General features: G+C 59.5%; 1 protein-coding gene across 15 annotated transcripts in view; it reads left to right on the forward strand.

Moving 5' to 3' along the window:
- Positions 1-3,651: 3,651 nt before the first annotated feature.
- The window catches only part of ADGRB2 (adhesion G protein-coupled receptor B2), a 36,697-nt gene continuing 24,365 nt past the window's right edge, over positions 3,652-15,983 (forward strand). For 6 of the 15 annotated variants that reach the window (XM_081585990.1, XM_081585985.1, XM_081585986.1 and 3 more), the window contains exons 1-2: positions 6,613-7,009; positions 10,715-11,531. In XM_081585990.1, the coding sequence (XP_081442116.1) occupies positions 10,730-11,531 (802 nt within the window). In that variant the 5' untranslated portion in view covers positions 6,613-7,009; positions 10,715-10,729. Of the gene's footprint in view, positions 3,898-6,611; positions 7,043-10,714; positions 11,532-15,983 lie in introns of those variants that run through there. The other 9 variants (XM_081585979.1, XM_081585984.1, XM_081585987.1 and 6 more) reach the window with 3 other exon arrangements.

A 15,983-nucleotide genomic window follows, 5' to 3' on the forward strand; every position in this document is an offset into this window, starting at 1 on the left:
GGATGGGAGCTAGACATGCAGGACATCCTGCAGGTAGAGAGGGCTGGCCTGTCCATCTTTTCCAGGATACCCCGCCAGGATCCATGACAGCCAGAACACTGAGGTATTTGTCACATGAGCTCTGGGACAGATCCTGGTAGAAGACTGTCGTATAGAAGTGGGTGTCTTTGGGGACATGTTATGAGCTCCTGGTAAGTGTCTGAGGTGGGCATGGGTGTCTGGAAGGAGACTTTGGTACCCAGAGTTCTGGGTTGCTGTAGGTGCCTGGCTGGGTGGCAGTGAAGGGCAGAGGCTGAGGGAGGGGTGCTCCTAGGTCCCACCGGCTAGAAGGAAACCTGCCCAGGCTCTGGGCCAAATAAATCATTGGGAAGGGAAGAAGAACATTTTCTCATCTGTTTAAAGGGCAATGAAGCATAGCGGTGGCTGGCGCAGCGGGAGGCAGGGCTGAGACCAATTGCACAAGGCTGGGGTTGTTCCCCTCTCAACCCACTGTCCCCTCCTGTGTTGTCCCACTAAGGACTGTGCTGTCTCTTGCCTGGGCCACTGGTGATGTTTACTGTTAACAAAGATTCAAATTAATTGGTAATCAACTCTATTTTAAAAAGGCCCTCTTCAGGGGCATAACTCTTGCTAACCCACGTTTTTAATCTTACTGGAGCTCATTTATACCATTTCACAGATAAGAAAACAGAGGCTCAGAAAGCTGAAGGGTTTTCTCAAGGTCCTCTCGCGTGGCAGTATGAGAGCAGGCGGACAGCGTGACTGCTAGGTGCCCTTGTGGGATCAGCCCCCTCCATCCCATCAGAGGTCCCAGAAGGGGCCCCCATGGGGCTGAAGGGCCAGAGTCATTGTCCTTGTGCAGTCTGTGGGGTGGGGACCCACGGGAGATGTCTCTTCACCCACCACAAGCCCTCTGTGCTCAACCTCTGGCCGGTACCACTTACCTGGCCCAGGTTCTGAGCCAGGTTCCCTGCAGGCCCTCCTGGGGCTAAGACTTGTTGTTCCCACTCCTGCCAGGGCTATCAGAGAAGTAATTTCTGTTCAACCAGCTGGATTTGAATATGAAAACGACTTATAATTACTCCAAGTCCTCCTGGGCGGCATTATCACCAGAGTGAGTGTAGAAGGGCAGGGGCTCCTGAAAAAGGAGGTGGGGAAGCCCCAGTGCAGAGAGGCACCTTGAGAGAGCCTTCTGGAGGTTTCACCTAACTCAGCCTGCTTCTGCACAACCCCTGGGAGGTCCTGCTCTCTCTACCCAGCTTCCACAGCCCCTCCTGCCTTGCTGATTTCCCCACCCTGCCCCAATGAACCTCCAAGTAAGGGGTACCATCTCTGTCAGTCCCTCTCTCTGTCTGACCACCTGTCTCTCCTACTGCATACGTTTTTGTGGCTGAAAGAACGGGGTCAAGAACTCTGAGTGCTACCAAGGCACAGAGAAACAGACAAAAGCCTGCTGTCTCTCAGGAGCCAGGCCTCCCAATCCCCCGCACCCAGCTGCATCCTAGGGGAAGGGGGAGGGCCTCAGGGATCCAGCTGCATCACATCTGCAAGAGACCTTCCCTGGGTTTCTCTGGGCTCTGGGGCTCTAGTATGCTAATGTCATGAATATTCATAGGGAGGAAGGCAGGCTCGGGTAGGAGTGGAAGGGGCTGGAGCTGTGAAGGACAGGGTCCTTACCTCATCATGGGCATCCCATGTCCTGAGCACTCTCCTCACCTTTGCCCATCTCCTTAGGATCTCAACTCCAGCCACCCCACTGCCCCTTTCAGTGCCCAAGTAAGGAGGCCCAGGACCACCCACTGCCCTTGGGATGGCTCTCAACACAGTGTGCAGATGGCAAGGCCCGCTTGGGCATATCTTTCCCCTCTGCGGCTGAACCTCCAAACCTAGAGACCTGGGGTGTGCTTGAGGGTGCCCAGTAAGAACCCAGGAGCCCTGCCTGCCAGTGCTAGGCCCAAGGCACAGGCCTCCCTGGGCTCTCACTGGGAAAGGGAAGGTGCCAGCCCTCCTGCCTGCTTCATCCAACCTCATAAATTCCCTTAAGGTGACAGGTGAGATTCCTTCATCGCCCCTTATTACCTCCTTCTATTAAAGTCGATAATCTCTCACAATCACTCACAACAAATGTCACAGAGACTGCTGGAGAGGCCAGAGACGGAGGGAGGGAACGGGGGTGCTTTTTCTCTGGTACTGTCCCCTGGGAAGAGGTGGTCTTATCCTGCCCCATATCCAGGAGACACAAATTCAAGGTGCTCCTGTAGAGAGATGGGGTTGGGATTAGGTGGACTGGGGACTTCCTTGCTCCCCAGGTTTGGCCTCCTCCTGGTCAGAGAACCTTCAAAAAGTAGAGTTCCTGAAACCATCCCACCCTCACTGCAAAGCTGCCCCCTGCTGGCTACTCCTCTGACCAGAGCCCTCTGATTAACCTACTTGTCTTTGGCGGAAGTGGTGTGTCCCTGGTCTGCCCACCTTCCTGGTGGCAACAAGCCCAGGCCACAAACCACCCCACCAGGGCCCCGAGCCATGGGCATCTCCCTGAGTGCCATCTTTACCGTGTGGGCTCTGGCCCCACCCAACTGTTCTTGGATGCATTGCCAGGATGGGGAGGGGGTGGGTCTGTAGGTTTCTGCTGCTTCTACACAAACAGATGCAACATGGGGGCGCCCCTGGCACAGGGAAAGGCACTTGAGGGAATAGACAGGCACTCAGGAAAACATGTAACACACCGCACACGTGTAGCATCCCCGTGCCTAGGGACATGCAACACGGCCCAGTTTACACAAGAGTATGCACCAAACAGAGCACACTGCAGTGAACATGTGTGGCTCCTACATACAAGTGATGCGCAGCATTCAGCACATATGTGGCACTTGGAAGCTTGCACATCTTTACCCACAGGAACAAGCAACATGCATTCAGGACCTGAGCACACGTTAACGCACAGTGCATGTGTGTGGCGGTTGCATGCAGAGCCAAGCAACACTGCAGGGCACACATAGGGCACCTGTATGCATAAGCATATGCAAAGTTCAGCGCACACGAGTGGCACCTGCATGCACAGGGATATGCAATTTGCAGTGCACACGGGGAAAGGGGGGTGGTGACGCTTCAGCCCTCAGGGCCCCAGAGACCCTGGCTGCGCGAGATGCCTTGGGCCTGGGGTATCGCCGGAGTGGTGTCGCGGATCGCCTCATCCTGCGGTCCAGGAGGCCGAGGGAGGGGCGGGGGCTTACCCGGGGCTTCTCCCGCGCCGGCGCCGGGGGGCTCAGGGCGGGGAGGGGGAGGGTGAGCTTGGCTCGGCTGGCGCTGCTCACCCTTTAACAGGAGGCGGCGCGCGTCGCTCCCACCCCTCCATCCCCCTCCCGCCCCTTCTCCCGCGGCTCCTCGCGCCCAGCCCGGCGCGCGCCCCCTCCCGGGCCCGGCCCGCGCAGGCGCCGCGTCCCGCCTCGGCCGTCACTCGGCCCGGCGCGCGCTGCGGGCAGCGGCCGGAGCGGCCGGAGGAATCCCGTTTGGCGGCGGCAGCGGCGCTCGGAGACCGAGGAGGATGCGGCGCCGGCTTTCAGAGCCCTCGGCTGCGGCCGCCGCCCGCAAATAGGAGGCGGCGCGCGGCGCGGGCGGTGCTCGGGGCGGGGGAGCGGGGAGCCGGGGGGTGGGGGGCGGCGTGGCGAGGAGGCGGCGGCAGGAGCCCGCGCCCGGCCCGGCGCCCGCCCGCCCCGCGCGGCTCCGCGGCGCCTTTTCTGCACCCGCCGCTCCGCGGAGCGGGAGCCTCGGCCCTCCGCGCGGCTGCAGCGAGCTGCCCCGCGCCCGGCCAAGCCCCCGCCTTAGGGATGGCAAACTTGCGCCCCGTGGCCGCCTCCGCCAGCGCCGGCCCCCGCTCCTGCTGCTGACGGCGCCCAGGTGAGTGCTCGGCCCCAGACCGCGACCGGCCCCGCACCGAGCCCTCCCGGCGCGGTCCCGATTTCCTCACCGGCCCGGACTAGGGGCGCTCCCCCAACCCACCTCTGCTGAATTCTCCCCCGCCCGAACTGAGTTCGTTCAGCATCTATTTACCCACTCGCATCTCTCTGGGAACTTACAAGCCTGGGGCCGAGGTCCCCTTCATCTCTGGTGAGTCCCTTTTCTGCCCCCCTCCTCCTTACCCATCTCTGCCAAAGCCCCTCGCCCTCGTCCCCCAGCTCTGACCCAGACCTACCCCCATCGTTGCCCCGAGTCTTTTCCCTATCTGAGCCTGGATCCGGGGTTGCGCCCCCACGCTTGAATAGAATCCCTCTGTCCAACCTGCAACTCGACTGTGTCTCCCCCGTTAATCCCCCCTCCTCGTCTGGGGCTGAAGCCTGCTCCTCCCCTCCACTTCATCTCTGCACAGAGTCCTTCCTGTCCCCGTCCATGTCTGCCCACAGTTACTGCCTTTCCCCGCGCCGGTAACCCGACCATGCTTCCCCCTCTTATTTCTGCCCTGATTGCTCCCTCCCCCATATCTGCCGGGCGTCCCGCTATCCCTCACCAATCTCTGCTGCAAGTCCCCTCCCCCTCAGCCTGGACTTGGGGCCATGTCCCCCATGTCTACTCCGAGCCCCTTCCTCTCCAGCCTGGGATCTCGACTGGCCCCGCATCCCTGCCTCTCTTGTCCATCTTTGGTCAGAGTCTCTCTGTCCATCCCCCATTCCTCTCTTCCCACCCCCAGGGCATAAAGCTGGGCACCAAACGCACCCTCCCGCAGCCCCGGGGGCTGGCATAATGGGGGGGGGCGGTGCGGGTTGTAGGCTCTGAAGTTGGTGGCCACTCCCGCAGTCAGCTGGGTCCGAGGGAAGTCCTCCGCGCCACGGCCAGTGCGGAGCGGGCGAAGGGTCTGGTGCCCGCGGGGGGAGGGGCTCCCGGGCCAAGAGATGCTGCCCGCCTGCCCGCCTCGCCAGCTGCCGGCCGGGCCCCTGGGCGTCCTCTGGCGCCCCCTGCCCGCAGTCCTGGACCCGCCGCCCCTTTTCCTCCCGCGGGCAACCCTAGGTTTCCGCAGCCCGAGCACCAGCGGTGGCTGCGGGACTGGCGCTGGGAAGTCCCTGAGGAGAGGAGGTTGGTGGGCGAGGCTGGGTGCCCCCTCCTGCTAGCAGTGCGGGAACAGTTCTGGTTGTCTGGCCATATGCTCTGGGGATGGGGTGTGGGGTGGGAGGGAGGGCTTACCCCAGGAGCCCTGTGAGCCCCCAGGTACAGACCAGCAGGACTGGCCTGTGGATTTGAGGTGGTTGGGATTGTTTGGGCTTGGGCAGGTGTCCCCGGGGAGCTTATATCTGTCTACCCCATGGCAGTACCCACTAGGTGGGGGTGGGGGCAAAGGTGGGTTCTGGCTTGCGCATGAAGTAGGCAGTGGGGGAATCCACTTGGCCTTGCCTGGGACAGAAAGGGGACCTAGGGAGCATCCCTGGAGCTGCCACAGGGGTGAGAGTCAGTGTGGACCCTGCCGGGTATGCCCTAGTTGGGGGGGGGCTTGAGGGAGGGTCTTCCCTGGACGAAGATTGACAGATTTCTCCCCTCTTCTTCCCTTGTCTGCCTTCTCCTCCCCTTTTCTTTCCCCCTCCCCCATCACTCTTCAGAAGGAGCTAGGTCCAGTCTAGGGTGGGTGTGTGTGGCAGACATTTCTCTAACCCACAGTGAGGTCCTAGCTAGTCCCTGCCCTTTTCCCTCCCTCCCAACCTCCCGGGAATGGAGCTGAGTAAGTAGTTAGAAACTCAGCTTTTGGTTGGATGACCTGGGTTCAAAACTGTGTGATCTGGGCAAGCTATATGACCTTTTTGAGTCTCAGTTGGCCCTCCGTAAAATGGGTCACTGAAAACTGCCTCATATATTTGCTGGGAGAAATGGCATTAGGTAGTTTGTATAGAGAGTCTAGCACCTAATAATGCTTGACAATGATAGGTGTGTTGGGCTATTTCCTCTTCAAGGCCAAGGTCAAGCCCCTCTCCACTCCACACCACTCCTAATCCCAGAGGAGAAAGGCAGGACAAGTTCTGTGACACTTGTCCAGCCTCCAGGATAATAAAGGCAGAAAACAGCTCTAGGGCCCACCATGATGGGTCCAGGGAGCCAGTGACCATTAGTTTCCTGGATTCCTCACCTATCCTTCAGCATCCCCGCTGGACTCCTGTGTGATCAGAGGGGCATCCGTGAAAAGCCAAGGCCTCTGAAATCCTGGCTCAAGTGCAGAGGCTGGGGAGGTGGAGGAACCCCATCCAAGGTCCCCCAAGGTAGGCTGCCCCTTAGTGGGGGCCCACGTGGGAAATCGGTCCCAGAGGAGCAAATGAGGGCACAGAAGAGCCACTACCTCCACCCTCGGGAGGAGAGATGCCATCAGGAACCTTCCAGGGCAGTCAGTGCTCCAGGTCAGAGTTAGGGGGCAACTTGGCTAGAGAGCCCCCAAGAGTCGGAAGAAACCTGGCTTTGGCGAGCAAGGGGGAGAGAGAAGGCTCGAACCCATGACGTTCTGCTGGGCCGGAAGCGTTCTGGGCAGCGTGGCTGGGTCTGGGGCCCACCGGGGAGTCGTAGCCTCCCGCCTGCCCGGGCAACCCTGACACTGGGGAACAAAAGCTTTCGGTTCCTGTAGCAACGGCGGCTCCAGCTGCTGCAAAGTTCCGGGAGGCGGGCGGAGGGCGGCTGAGTCACCGACCCCTCCCCCGCCTCCTGCACGGCACTGCCCCCTCCCGCCCCGAGGGGCTAGGGGGCCGCATCCTAGCGGTGTGCGGGAGGGCCCTGGAACCCCCCCGTCCTCAGACACTCAGCTCGCCGAAGAGGGAGGGGCGGCCCTGGGGAGGGTCGCCCCTCCCCTGGGTCTGGCCAGTCGGCTCTCGAGGCTGGATGGAGGGTGTGTGCCCTCCCGGGCGCCAGACCTCCGTGAGAGGGGTCCTTGAAGACTCAGTCCCCGGCCGGGGCCAGGGCGGGTGACCTCGAGGCGCTGCGTGGGGGTCCCCGCCCGCGTGTCGGCCTGGGCTCGGCTGCGCAGCGAGCGCCCGGGAGGCGGAGGGTGAGTGACGGGCAGGCGAATTGGAGCTGCCAGGTGGATAAACGCGATGGATGTGCGCGCGGACGCGCCCCTTCCCCCACCCGCTGCCCCTCCCCCGCCCGCAGCTCGGGGCAGCCGGCTCCCACCACCCACCGTCCCTGCTTCCAGCCATTGGGAGGCCAGGGGTCGATCTCAGGGATCCCGGAGACCCAGCTCTTTGCCCTGAGGTGCCCTTCCCCGCCGCGCTACGCCCCATGCCCCCTCCCGCTCCAGCCTGGTCTTGGTCTTTCCAGCTGCTGGGAAAGCCTCTGATTCCCTCACCGGTGCAGAAGGGACGCCCAGGCCTATGGGGTCAGGGAGGAAGCGGGCCTGAGTGTGCTTGGAGAGAGGGTGGGATTCTCACGGTTGAGGGCGGCAGAGGGGCACGCTGGTGAAGGGAGCCTGTGGCTGGAGGAGGGGATCCCTGAAACTGAGATGACTCCAACCAGCTCCTCACCCCTCTCAGCCCAGAGAGGTCTTGAGGGAGGTGGTCTTCAGATTATCCTCCTCGTCAACCTCCGGACCCAGGAAGTTCTTCCTCAGAGCTGACCTCCATACCCCTCCTGTCTGGCTCTGTGCGTGGAAGGTTTGGTGGTCTTCCTGGACTTGCAGGTGGCAAAGCTATCCTGAGGTTTAACCCAAAGAGCCTTCAGAGGCAGCGACCGCACCCTCAGCAGGAAAGAGGAGAGACTGAGGTTCTGAGAAGGGAGAGTAAAGGGGAAAAAGATGGTGTGATGGGTCTCCCCCACAGACTGGCTCCGAGTTGGAAATCCCAGGGCAGGGATTGGGTCTCTGCTCCACAGAGGGAGAAACTGAGGCTCAGGGAGGCTACTCGCAGCTGGTGACCATCTGAGCTGCCTGTGAGGCGGGGGTCCTCCTAGGTCTCTTCCCAGGGGAGGCAATCTCTGACCCAGCTTGGAATTGGGCTCCTGGCCTTGTTTTGTGGGTGGAGAGTGATACAAAGAGGGACCCCTAAGAGGTCTTATGTCACAGCAGAAACAATGAGAGTCGTACACACCCAGGGTGAAATGCCAGAATTGATGTGAGGGGAGGTGTCTGAAGGAGACTGGAGTAGGGGGCTTGGGCAGGGTTTAGAGGTGGCTCAGTTCTGGAGAAACGAGGCTGTGGCTCTGAAGGATAAGAGACCTAGTGCTTTTTGGCAAGTTGGAGCTTATGGAGTCTTCAGGAGCTGGGGAGTCTCAGGAGGTGGGGCTGGAGGCCTGAGTCTCTCTTTCAGGAACACCAAAGAAGGAACAGCAGGTCAGATCCTGCATGCTACTTAGCTGTCATAGGCTGAGCTTCAAAGAACCAAACACCTGTGTGTGTGTTCACAGTAGGGAGTATATTTGCATCTCTATGCATGTGTACGAGTGTCTGGCTCTTGACAGCCTTGTATATGTGAGTGTGTATACCCCGTGTGCATTGAGTTCACTCATTTGGGGTTTACGCTGATCTCTGTGCATGTGTTATCTTTTCACACGCAGAATGCCTGGCTAGACATGTGTCTGTGCATCCACACTTTTGTGTGCATGTCTGCAGGGCACAGGGGTGTTGGTGAGTTTGTGTGTGGAGATTCCCTGATCTGCTCTCAGTGGGGGAGACAAGGCCAGTTATAATGAGCCCCCTCCTCCCCTCTACTGAACTGCAGCCATGGCCTGAATTTTGCAGCCTGCTTAAAAATAATTGGGGGCTGTGGGGGGATTGGATGTCACTCATCGTCAGCCGCTGGCTTTTGCCAGTGCCTGGTGCCGCAGCAGGCTGGCTGGGCTGGATGGTTGGTTTCGGACAGGCATGATGTGGAGCGAAAAGGCCAGGGGTCTGGTCCCTTTTCTAGCTCTGGGGGCAGGTGGAGTAGAGGCACAGCCTATCCTGGCTTCTGCTGAATAACTCCAGGTGGGTCTTTGGAGGAGGGTTGGGGCAGTTCCTCCCCAATCAATGCTCCTGCCTGGAACCTGCTTCCCCTCCTGTCTGTGGCCCAGGATGGGCAAGTGTGTGTCCGTGGTCGGGGCCTGGGGCCTGGCTCAGAGTGGAAGCACATGGGATCTGGGGCAGTGAGGTGTTGCCTGGAGGCTGCACAGGGTTTGGAGTTCTGGGGTTCTAATTCCTCTCCATTGCCCCCTGCCCTCTCACCGCCTCCAGCCACTATTTAGACCCCTGAACAGCTACAGCTCCCTGGGGGAGCAGCTGTGTCCTGGGACAACCTAGCCACACCCTGTGAGTTATCCTAAGTTTGTGTAGAGCTCGGGCCTGAAGCCTGAGTAACAGGGAAGGGGACAGAGCAGGAGGCTACAGGTGGATGTGGGAGAAACCGGGCTGGGGCCTCAGTTCCTGGATTCCACTCTCAGCCTGGCTTCTTTGGGGGTGATCTTGAGCACACTACCTCCCCTCTCGGAGCCTCATCTTTTCTCCTCTAATGTGGAACAACCAGGCTCTAGGGGCCCATCCAGTGCTGTGAGCTATGCTTAGGGCATGGAGGAGGGAGGCAGTGTGGATCTCTTCTGGGGGCAGGGCTGGAAGTAGGTCTCAGGCAGCCCAGGCACAGCTCTCTGCCATCCGGACAGCTGGGGTGGAGGCCGTGGGCAATGGCTCTGCCTGACCTGGTAGGTGAGAGACACCTGCAGCAGCCCCACGTCCCTTGTCCGCAAGGGGCTGACTGCTTTGTGTTCCCGTCAACTTGGGTCTTAGTTACCCTCCCATGCCCGGCGTCCGTTCACAGTTGCTGGGAGCTCAGCTTAGTGCTTTGCGGGGAGGTAGAAATCAATGAACTCTGGTCTCCCCTCCTTGAGCTTGAAGGCTCATGAGATGAGCAAGCTAGCCCTAGGGAGACAGCAGGGGACAGTGGTCACAATTGGATGATGCAGACTTTCAGGAAAGGGCTGTGGGAGCTAAGAGCAGGGAGACGGCTCGGTGGCCTCCCTGGGCCAGGCCTTAGCAGGCCAGGAGCCAGGCCTTGGAGGATAACCCCTTGCAGGGGAAAAGGAGTTAGAGGGGAACAATGCACCCATTTTGCAGATGCCTCTCCCCCTGGTTTCCAGCAGGAAGTCCACACAGCGGTAGTCATGACTTTCATGCCTGTGATGCCCTCCCATGGGCACGGCTCAGGAGGTGCTCAGTCCCTGGCACACGGGTGGTAACTCCTCCCCTTTCTCTCCTACTCAGTAAAGCAGAATGAGTGAGAATGACATTGTTCCGGGAATAACCTTGATTTGCTCTGATTTATAAAAAAGCAAATCGTTGTCAAACATCGCTACTTTGACAATTACTGCTGGATTATGTGTGACACGCCTCACAGCCGATCACGACACGTTGCGACTCTGAGCAGCCGTGCTGGAGAATAATACAAGCTGGGTGGTGGGGCTGGGGCTGGGGCTGGGGCTGGATCTAAACATCAGCTGAGATGCAGGCGGTGGATGGGACTGATGGAGGAATGGTATAGTCATAGTCACAACTAATGTTTCTTAGGGACTTATAAGATTCCAGACCCCCTCCTGTGTGCCTCTGTTTAGGAAGTCAGGGAACTGGGTCTCAGAGAGGTCAAGTCCGTTGGCTTAAAATCACACAGGTGGACCTGGGTGACTTAAAATAACCTAGTCTTCACCACGAGGCTACAACCTGCAGTGGGCCACAGGGGAGTCAGAGCCCATGCTGGCTGTGCTCAGGGCCACTGACCACTGTCTCTCTCCACAGGGCAAGGGACATAGGATGACCCCAGCCTGTCCCCTCTTACTATCTGTGATTCTGTCCCTGCGCCTGGCCGCTGCATTCGACCCCGCCCCCAGCGCCTGCTCCGCCCTGGCCTCAGGCGTGCTCTACGGGGCCTTCTCACTGCAGGACCTCTTTCCTACCATCGCCTCGGGCTGCTCCTGGACCCTGGAGAACCCAGACCCGACCAAGTACTCCCTCTATCTGCGCTTCAACCGCCAGGAGCAGGTGTGCACCCACTTTGCCCCTCGCCTGCTGCCCCTGGACCACTACCTGGTCAACTTTACGTGCCTGCGGCCCAGCCCAGAGGAGGCGGACGCCCAGGCGGGGTCGGAGCTGGGGCGGCCCCAGGAGGAGGAGGAAGAGGCCGCGGGGTTGGAGCTCTGCGGTGGCTCTGGCCCCTTCACCTTCCTGCACTTCGACAAGAACTTTGTGCAGCTGTGCCTGTCGGCGGAGCCCTCTGAGGCCCCGCGCCTGCTGGCGCCTGCGGCCCTGGCCTTCCGCTTTGTCGAGGTCTTGCTCATCAACAACAACAACTCCAGCCAGTTCACCTGCGGGGTCCTCTGCCGCTGGAGTGAGGAGTGTGGCCGTGCAGCCGGCAGGGCCTGTGGCTTCGCCCAACCGGGCTGCAGCTGCCCCGGTGAGGCGGGGACCGGTCCCGCCACCACCACCACGCCTCCGGGTCCTCCTGCTGCCCACACCCTGTCCAATGCCCTGGTGCCCGGGGGCCCCGCCCCACCTGCCGAGGCTGATTTGCACTCTGGGAGCAGCAATGACCTGTTCACCACGGAGATGAGATATGGTGAGTCTGAGCAGGGCCCAGGTGGGAGGGAGTGTCCGGAGGACTGATGGTGCCCATCTCAGCAGATCCTGGGGTGTTCATGTGGTTGTTCACCAGTGTCCCCTCTGGGTTCTGCCTTATCCAAGTGTGGGAGTCACCAAAGTGGATTGACGGGGGTGGGGGGGCATGGGTCAGACCTCCCTCTGGAAGAGTTTGTGGTCTGGGTGGATGAATGGGGGCACAGATCAGACAAAGGAGCTTGATAAACCCAAGGAGGGGACCCCCTAGCTGGGCAGTCAGGGAAGGCTTCCTGAAGGAAGCGATACAGGAGCAGAGATCAAAAGGACAAGTGGAAGCAAGCCAAGCCAGTGGTGGTGAGGGCATTCCAGGCAGAGGGAAAAGTGTGTACAAAGGCTCAAAGCTGGGAATGACCGCAGCAGGCCTTGCCACTGCAAGCGGACAAGGTTTCTTGGAGGCTGGAGTAGGCAGGGTGCAGGGACGTTTTCCTGCCCACATGGGTCTTTGAGTTTTGCCTGTGGCCCCAGGGTCAGGGCAGAGGAAGGAGCAGAAGAATGTGAAGAGGGCTAGCTTCTTCGAGGCTGCCTTGGAGGGCTGGCCTGGCTCAGCTCCCAGCGTCCCCTGTCTTCCCCCTCTGGGCCCACGTCTTCTGGGACCAAGGCTGCCAGCTGCTGGAGCTTCCTGCTGAGTGGGCAAAAGCTCTCTGAGCCCTTGAGTCCTGCCTGCTCCCTCTCCCACCCCAGCTCCCGCAGCTACAGCCACCTTCTGCCGACCCTCCTTCCTGCAGCTTCAAGGCCCCGAGACCCTCAGCTGGGTCCCATGTGTCTGCTGAATGGGGCTGGGCCAGAGACTGGCCAGGGGGCCCAGGACGTGGGGGTGGGAAGGAGGCAGATTTGGGATGTGGTTTCAAGCTCTGGTACTAACAGGAGTTCCCCCACCCCCACCCCTTTCTGGGCCTCAGTTTCCCCATTTGGGATAACAGGTGCTGACTGACCATCGGGAGGCTTCATGCACAGACGGAAGTCAGAAGGGACCTTCTGGATTAGGCTGAGAGCATGGACAGGGAGACAAGGGGTCTCGCGTAAAGGCTGCTGGGAGCATTGGAGGAGTAGGACTGTTCCTATGCCTGCTTTGGAGACAGCCTGGAAGTTGGGAGCCGTCTTTGTTACACTGAGTAGATACTGTTTTACTTACATCAGTATTTTTGGCTGTACAATGGGAGATAACCCTGGTTTAATTAGAGATGGTTTATCATGACGATGGCCTCTCCCAGGGCTCTGGGGGAGATGCTTCTCAGCCTCCCCCGTGAGCCTTCTGGCATCACGCCCATCCATGGCAAGTACCCAGTGGCCTTGCTCTGGCCTCTCCCCTAGGCCACCTTGGCCTCTCACAGCGGTCGATGAAGCCGTCCGAGTGACAGCCAGGCCGTGGGCAGGCTACAGGCCCTGGAGGCTGGCCTGGGATTTAGTGCCTGCAGGAAGAAATTGAATTTCGCTTCTTTGTCGAACATCAGCGGAGAGTGCCAGGCGTATATCAGGAGGTTTATGGCTCATCCTGCCTAGCCGCCACTGCCTGTTACTGTGTGGGGGCCTCCCTCATTGTGCTTGGCAGAGGACAGGTTCTTTTGTCTGGCTTTCCCTGTGGTCCGTAGGCCCAGTGGTCTGCAGTGGATGGAGAGAGGCTCTGCCCTCCTGGGCGGGCACCATCCGGGCAGGCTGCCATGTGGAGCACAGAGCCAGGAGCAGCCAGCTGGGCTTGGCTGAAGCCGGAAGCAGGAGTTGGTTGGTAGCTGGGGTGTCTTTAGGGGTCAGAGGGGGCTGGTGATGGGAAGGACATCATCGTTCCCACCATTCTCCGAGCCTCTGCAGGGTCCTCTGAGACTGAGGATGGATGGAGATTGGATGCTGGTTGTCTCTGGGCATGAAGCCTGGTATCTTCTCTGAGTAGGCAGCCCTAGGCTTCCAGCTCATGCCCCTTGCCCTGCTTGGCATGTTGCCAGGCTGCTCCATGGGATTGTCTGTAGGCAGGGCTCTCACAGGGAGTTGTACAGGGGGTGGGTGGTGATATGGCATCAACTGTAACTGGACTCACAGGGCACACTGGTGCCCAGAGCTGGGCTGGCACAGCCCCTTCCTCTCCCTTGATAGGCAAGCTATTCTTCCTCTTCACCACCTCTTCCCTTGGGCCCACCCTCTCTGGGTCAAGAGATGATGGGCACTTGATTCAATTTGCTCCATGGGGCAGGGGGCATCTGAGTTGCCCAGTGGCAACATCAGGACCCGGCGCGCTCTGTGCCCAGTGGCGGCATCACCTCAGCCAAGCCCTTGGCCTCACCTCCATGCTTCCCCTCACTTCCTCCCCACTGGGCCAGGTGGGCACTTGGACCAGCAGCAGGAGAACTGGCTGGCACATGGGGCTGCTGGTTTGAGGACAAGATCAGTGGGATGGTGGTGAACAGAAAGCATGAGATCCCTGTCTTAGCCCCTCCGCCAGGCACCGGGGCAAGGGGAGCAGTGCTCATTTTCTCTGGGGCCTCCCAGGTAGTTTCAACGCAAGGCCAAGCAGGGTGGAGCTGGGTTGGTACTGGGAGAGCGATGAGGCTGGGAGCGGCGTGGCTGGGCCCGCCTCAGAGCTGAGTGCATTTGACAAGAGGGTACAGACGCCTGTTAATTTCACGCAAACTGCCTTTGATAGATCTCTTGTTATTTTTGGTGAGTTGAGCCATAAATTTGTGCCATCTTGCTGCCGCAATCTGTTAAGTGGGGTGGGGGGGAGAGGAAGAAAGGGAAGGCAGGCAGGAAGGAGCTCCGCGGAGGACAGGCACGGAGGCTGGCTGAGGCCAGGGCTGGAAGGCGGGTGGTAGAGGTGGTACCAGCTGCAGAGCCCAGCTTCCGGGAGCCGGGCATCAACCTGCAGTTCCTGCCCACTGATCCTCAACTTGAGGTGTGGCTGCGCCAGGAGACATCTGGGAGAAAGTGTCCTTCCACCCCCTTCCGTCCTCTGCCACACTCCCTGCCTCCCTCCAGGGGCACTGTCCCACCCTTGGCTGGATGTTCCCATCATCCAGGCTCCATTCCGGAGGCATGGCCACCAGGTGAGCCTGGAGTCCCCTGAGTGTTGGGCCTGGGGTGGGCAAGAATGGGTTCAGATCCCGCTCTGCTGCTGCTGCTGGGTGACTTGGACCAGGAGCGCCCCACTGGGGCCTCAGGACCCTCACTTCTCTGTGTGTGTCCCTTCCCCGATTCGGCCCCGGTGATGGCCTAGACTCCTTGGCCTGGCATTCCAGCCCCACCCCTGATCCAGCTGCCACCCGCTTTCTCTCTAGTTCTCTCTCACCCTTTCAACCGGGGCGCCTACTGGCCCTGGAACCCTCTGCTTTCTGGCTTCCCTCCCTTTGCTTGGGCTGTTTTTCTTCACCTGGAATGCCCTTTACCCTGGGTTATCCTTTGCCCCATCCTTCCAAGCACAGCTCAAGCCCTGTCTCCTCCAGGAAGCTGCCCCTCACCTGCCTAACCCAGTCCTAGATTGGCTTTCTCCTCGACTGTCAGGCCCTGCCGTCTTCCTTTGACAAGCCTGACCTAGTGGCAGGAAGAGGGTCTCTAACTGCCTTTTGGGGTGCAGACATCGAGGAGGCAGGGCCTCTCTCAGAGAGGGTAGCGGGGAGACCTAGCACATGTGGTACACTTCCCGGAAGATCCTTCCAGCCAGATCTCTGCTGCTAGAAATCTGTGTGCTCCCTCATGGGATGGGGAGTGGGACACAGGCCCCCCACCCCCACCCCAGACATCTCAGAGGGGACCGAGTCCCAGCCCATCCGTCACACAGGTCTTTGAGTCTTCATCAGAGCAGAGTCTGTGCCAGGCCTTGGAGCGGCTCTGAGTGAATGAGATCCAAGGTGACGTAGACACACCTGCCCTCTGGTGGGGGAGAGTGACCACTAGTTCAGTGGTGGTCAAGGCCACTGGCTGAAGTCACCAAGCCCCAGGTTCAATCCCCGACACCACCACTGACTAGCTGTGTGATCACGGGCATGTTTCCCCATCCCTGTATCATCACCTATAAAATGGGGAGAGTGGAGCTTTTCTGAAGAGTAGTGGTGAGGATTAAGCAAGAGAATGTGGGTTAATGCTTAGCACAGAGCCTGGCGCATGGTAATAAATAGGTGTGTGTTGTCAGAACTTAGTGCAATCGGTATAAATATATGTGCTGGATGTCAAGGGGGGAGGAAGAGTGAAGGATTAGACCACAAAGGGGTGGGAAGGCTGTCTAAAGAAGATGATTCTGAGTTGGGTTTTGAGGAGTGAATAGGAATTCACTGGCCTGTGAATTTTTTTCTTTAAATCAAATGGCTTTTTAAATTTAGTATAGTAAAAAGAAATACCACATCATCAATGGAAAAAAAGTATCACTTATCTGAAACAGGAGATAACCAAAGAAAATAAGAGATTCTAGCTT

The sequence above is a fragment of the Giraffa tippelskirchi genome, chromosome 3 (genome assembly GCF_054371585.1).
Source record: "Giraffa tippelskirchi isolate mGirTip1 chromosome 3, T2T-mGirTip1v1.2.pri, whole genome shotgun sequence".
NCBI classification, from domain to species: Eukaryota; Metazoa; Chordata; class Mammalia; order Artiodactyla; family Giraffidae; genus Giraffa; species Giraffa tippelskirchi.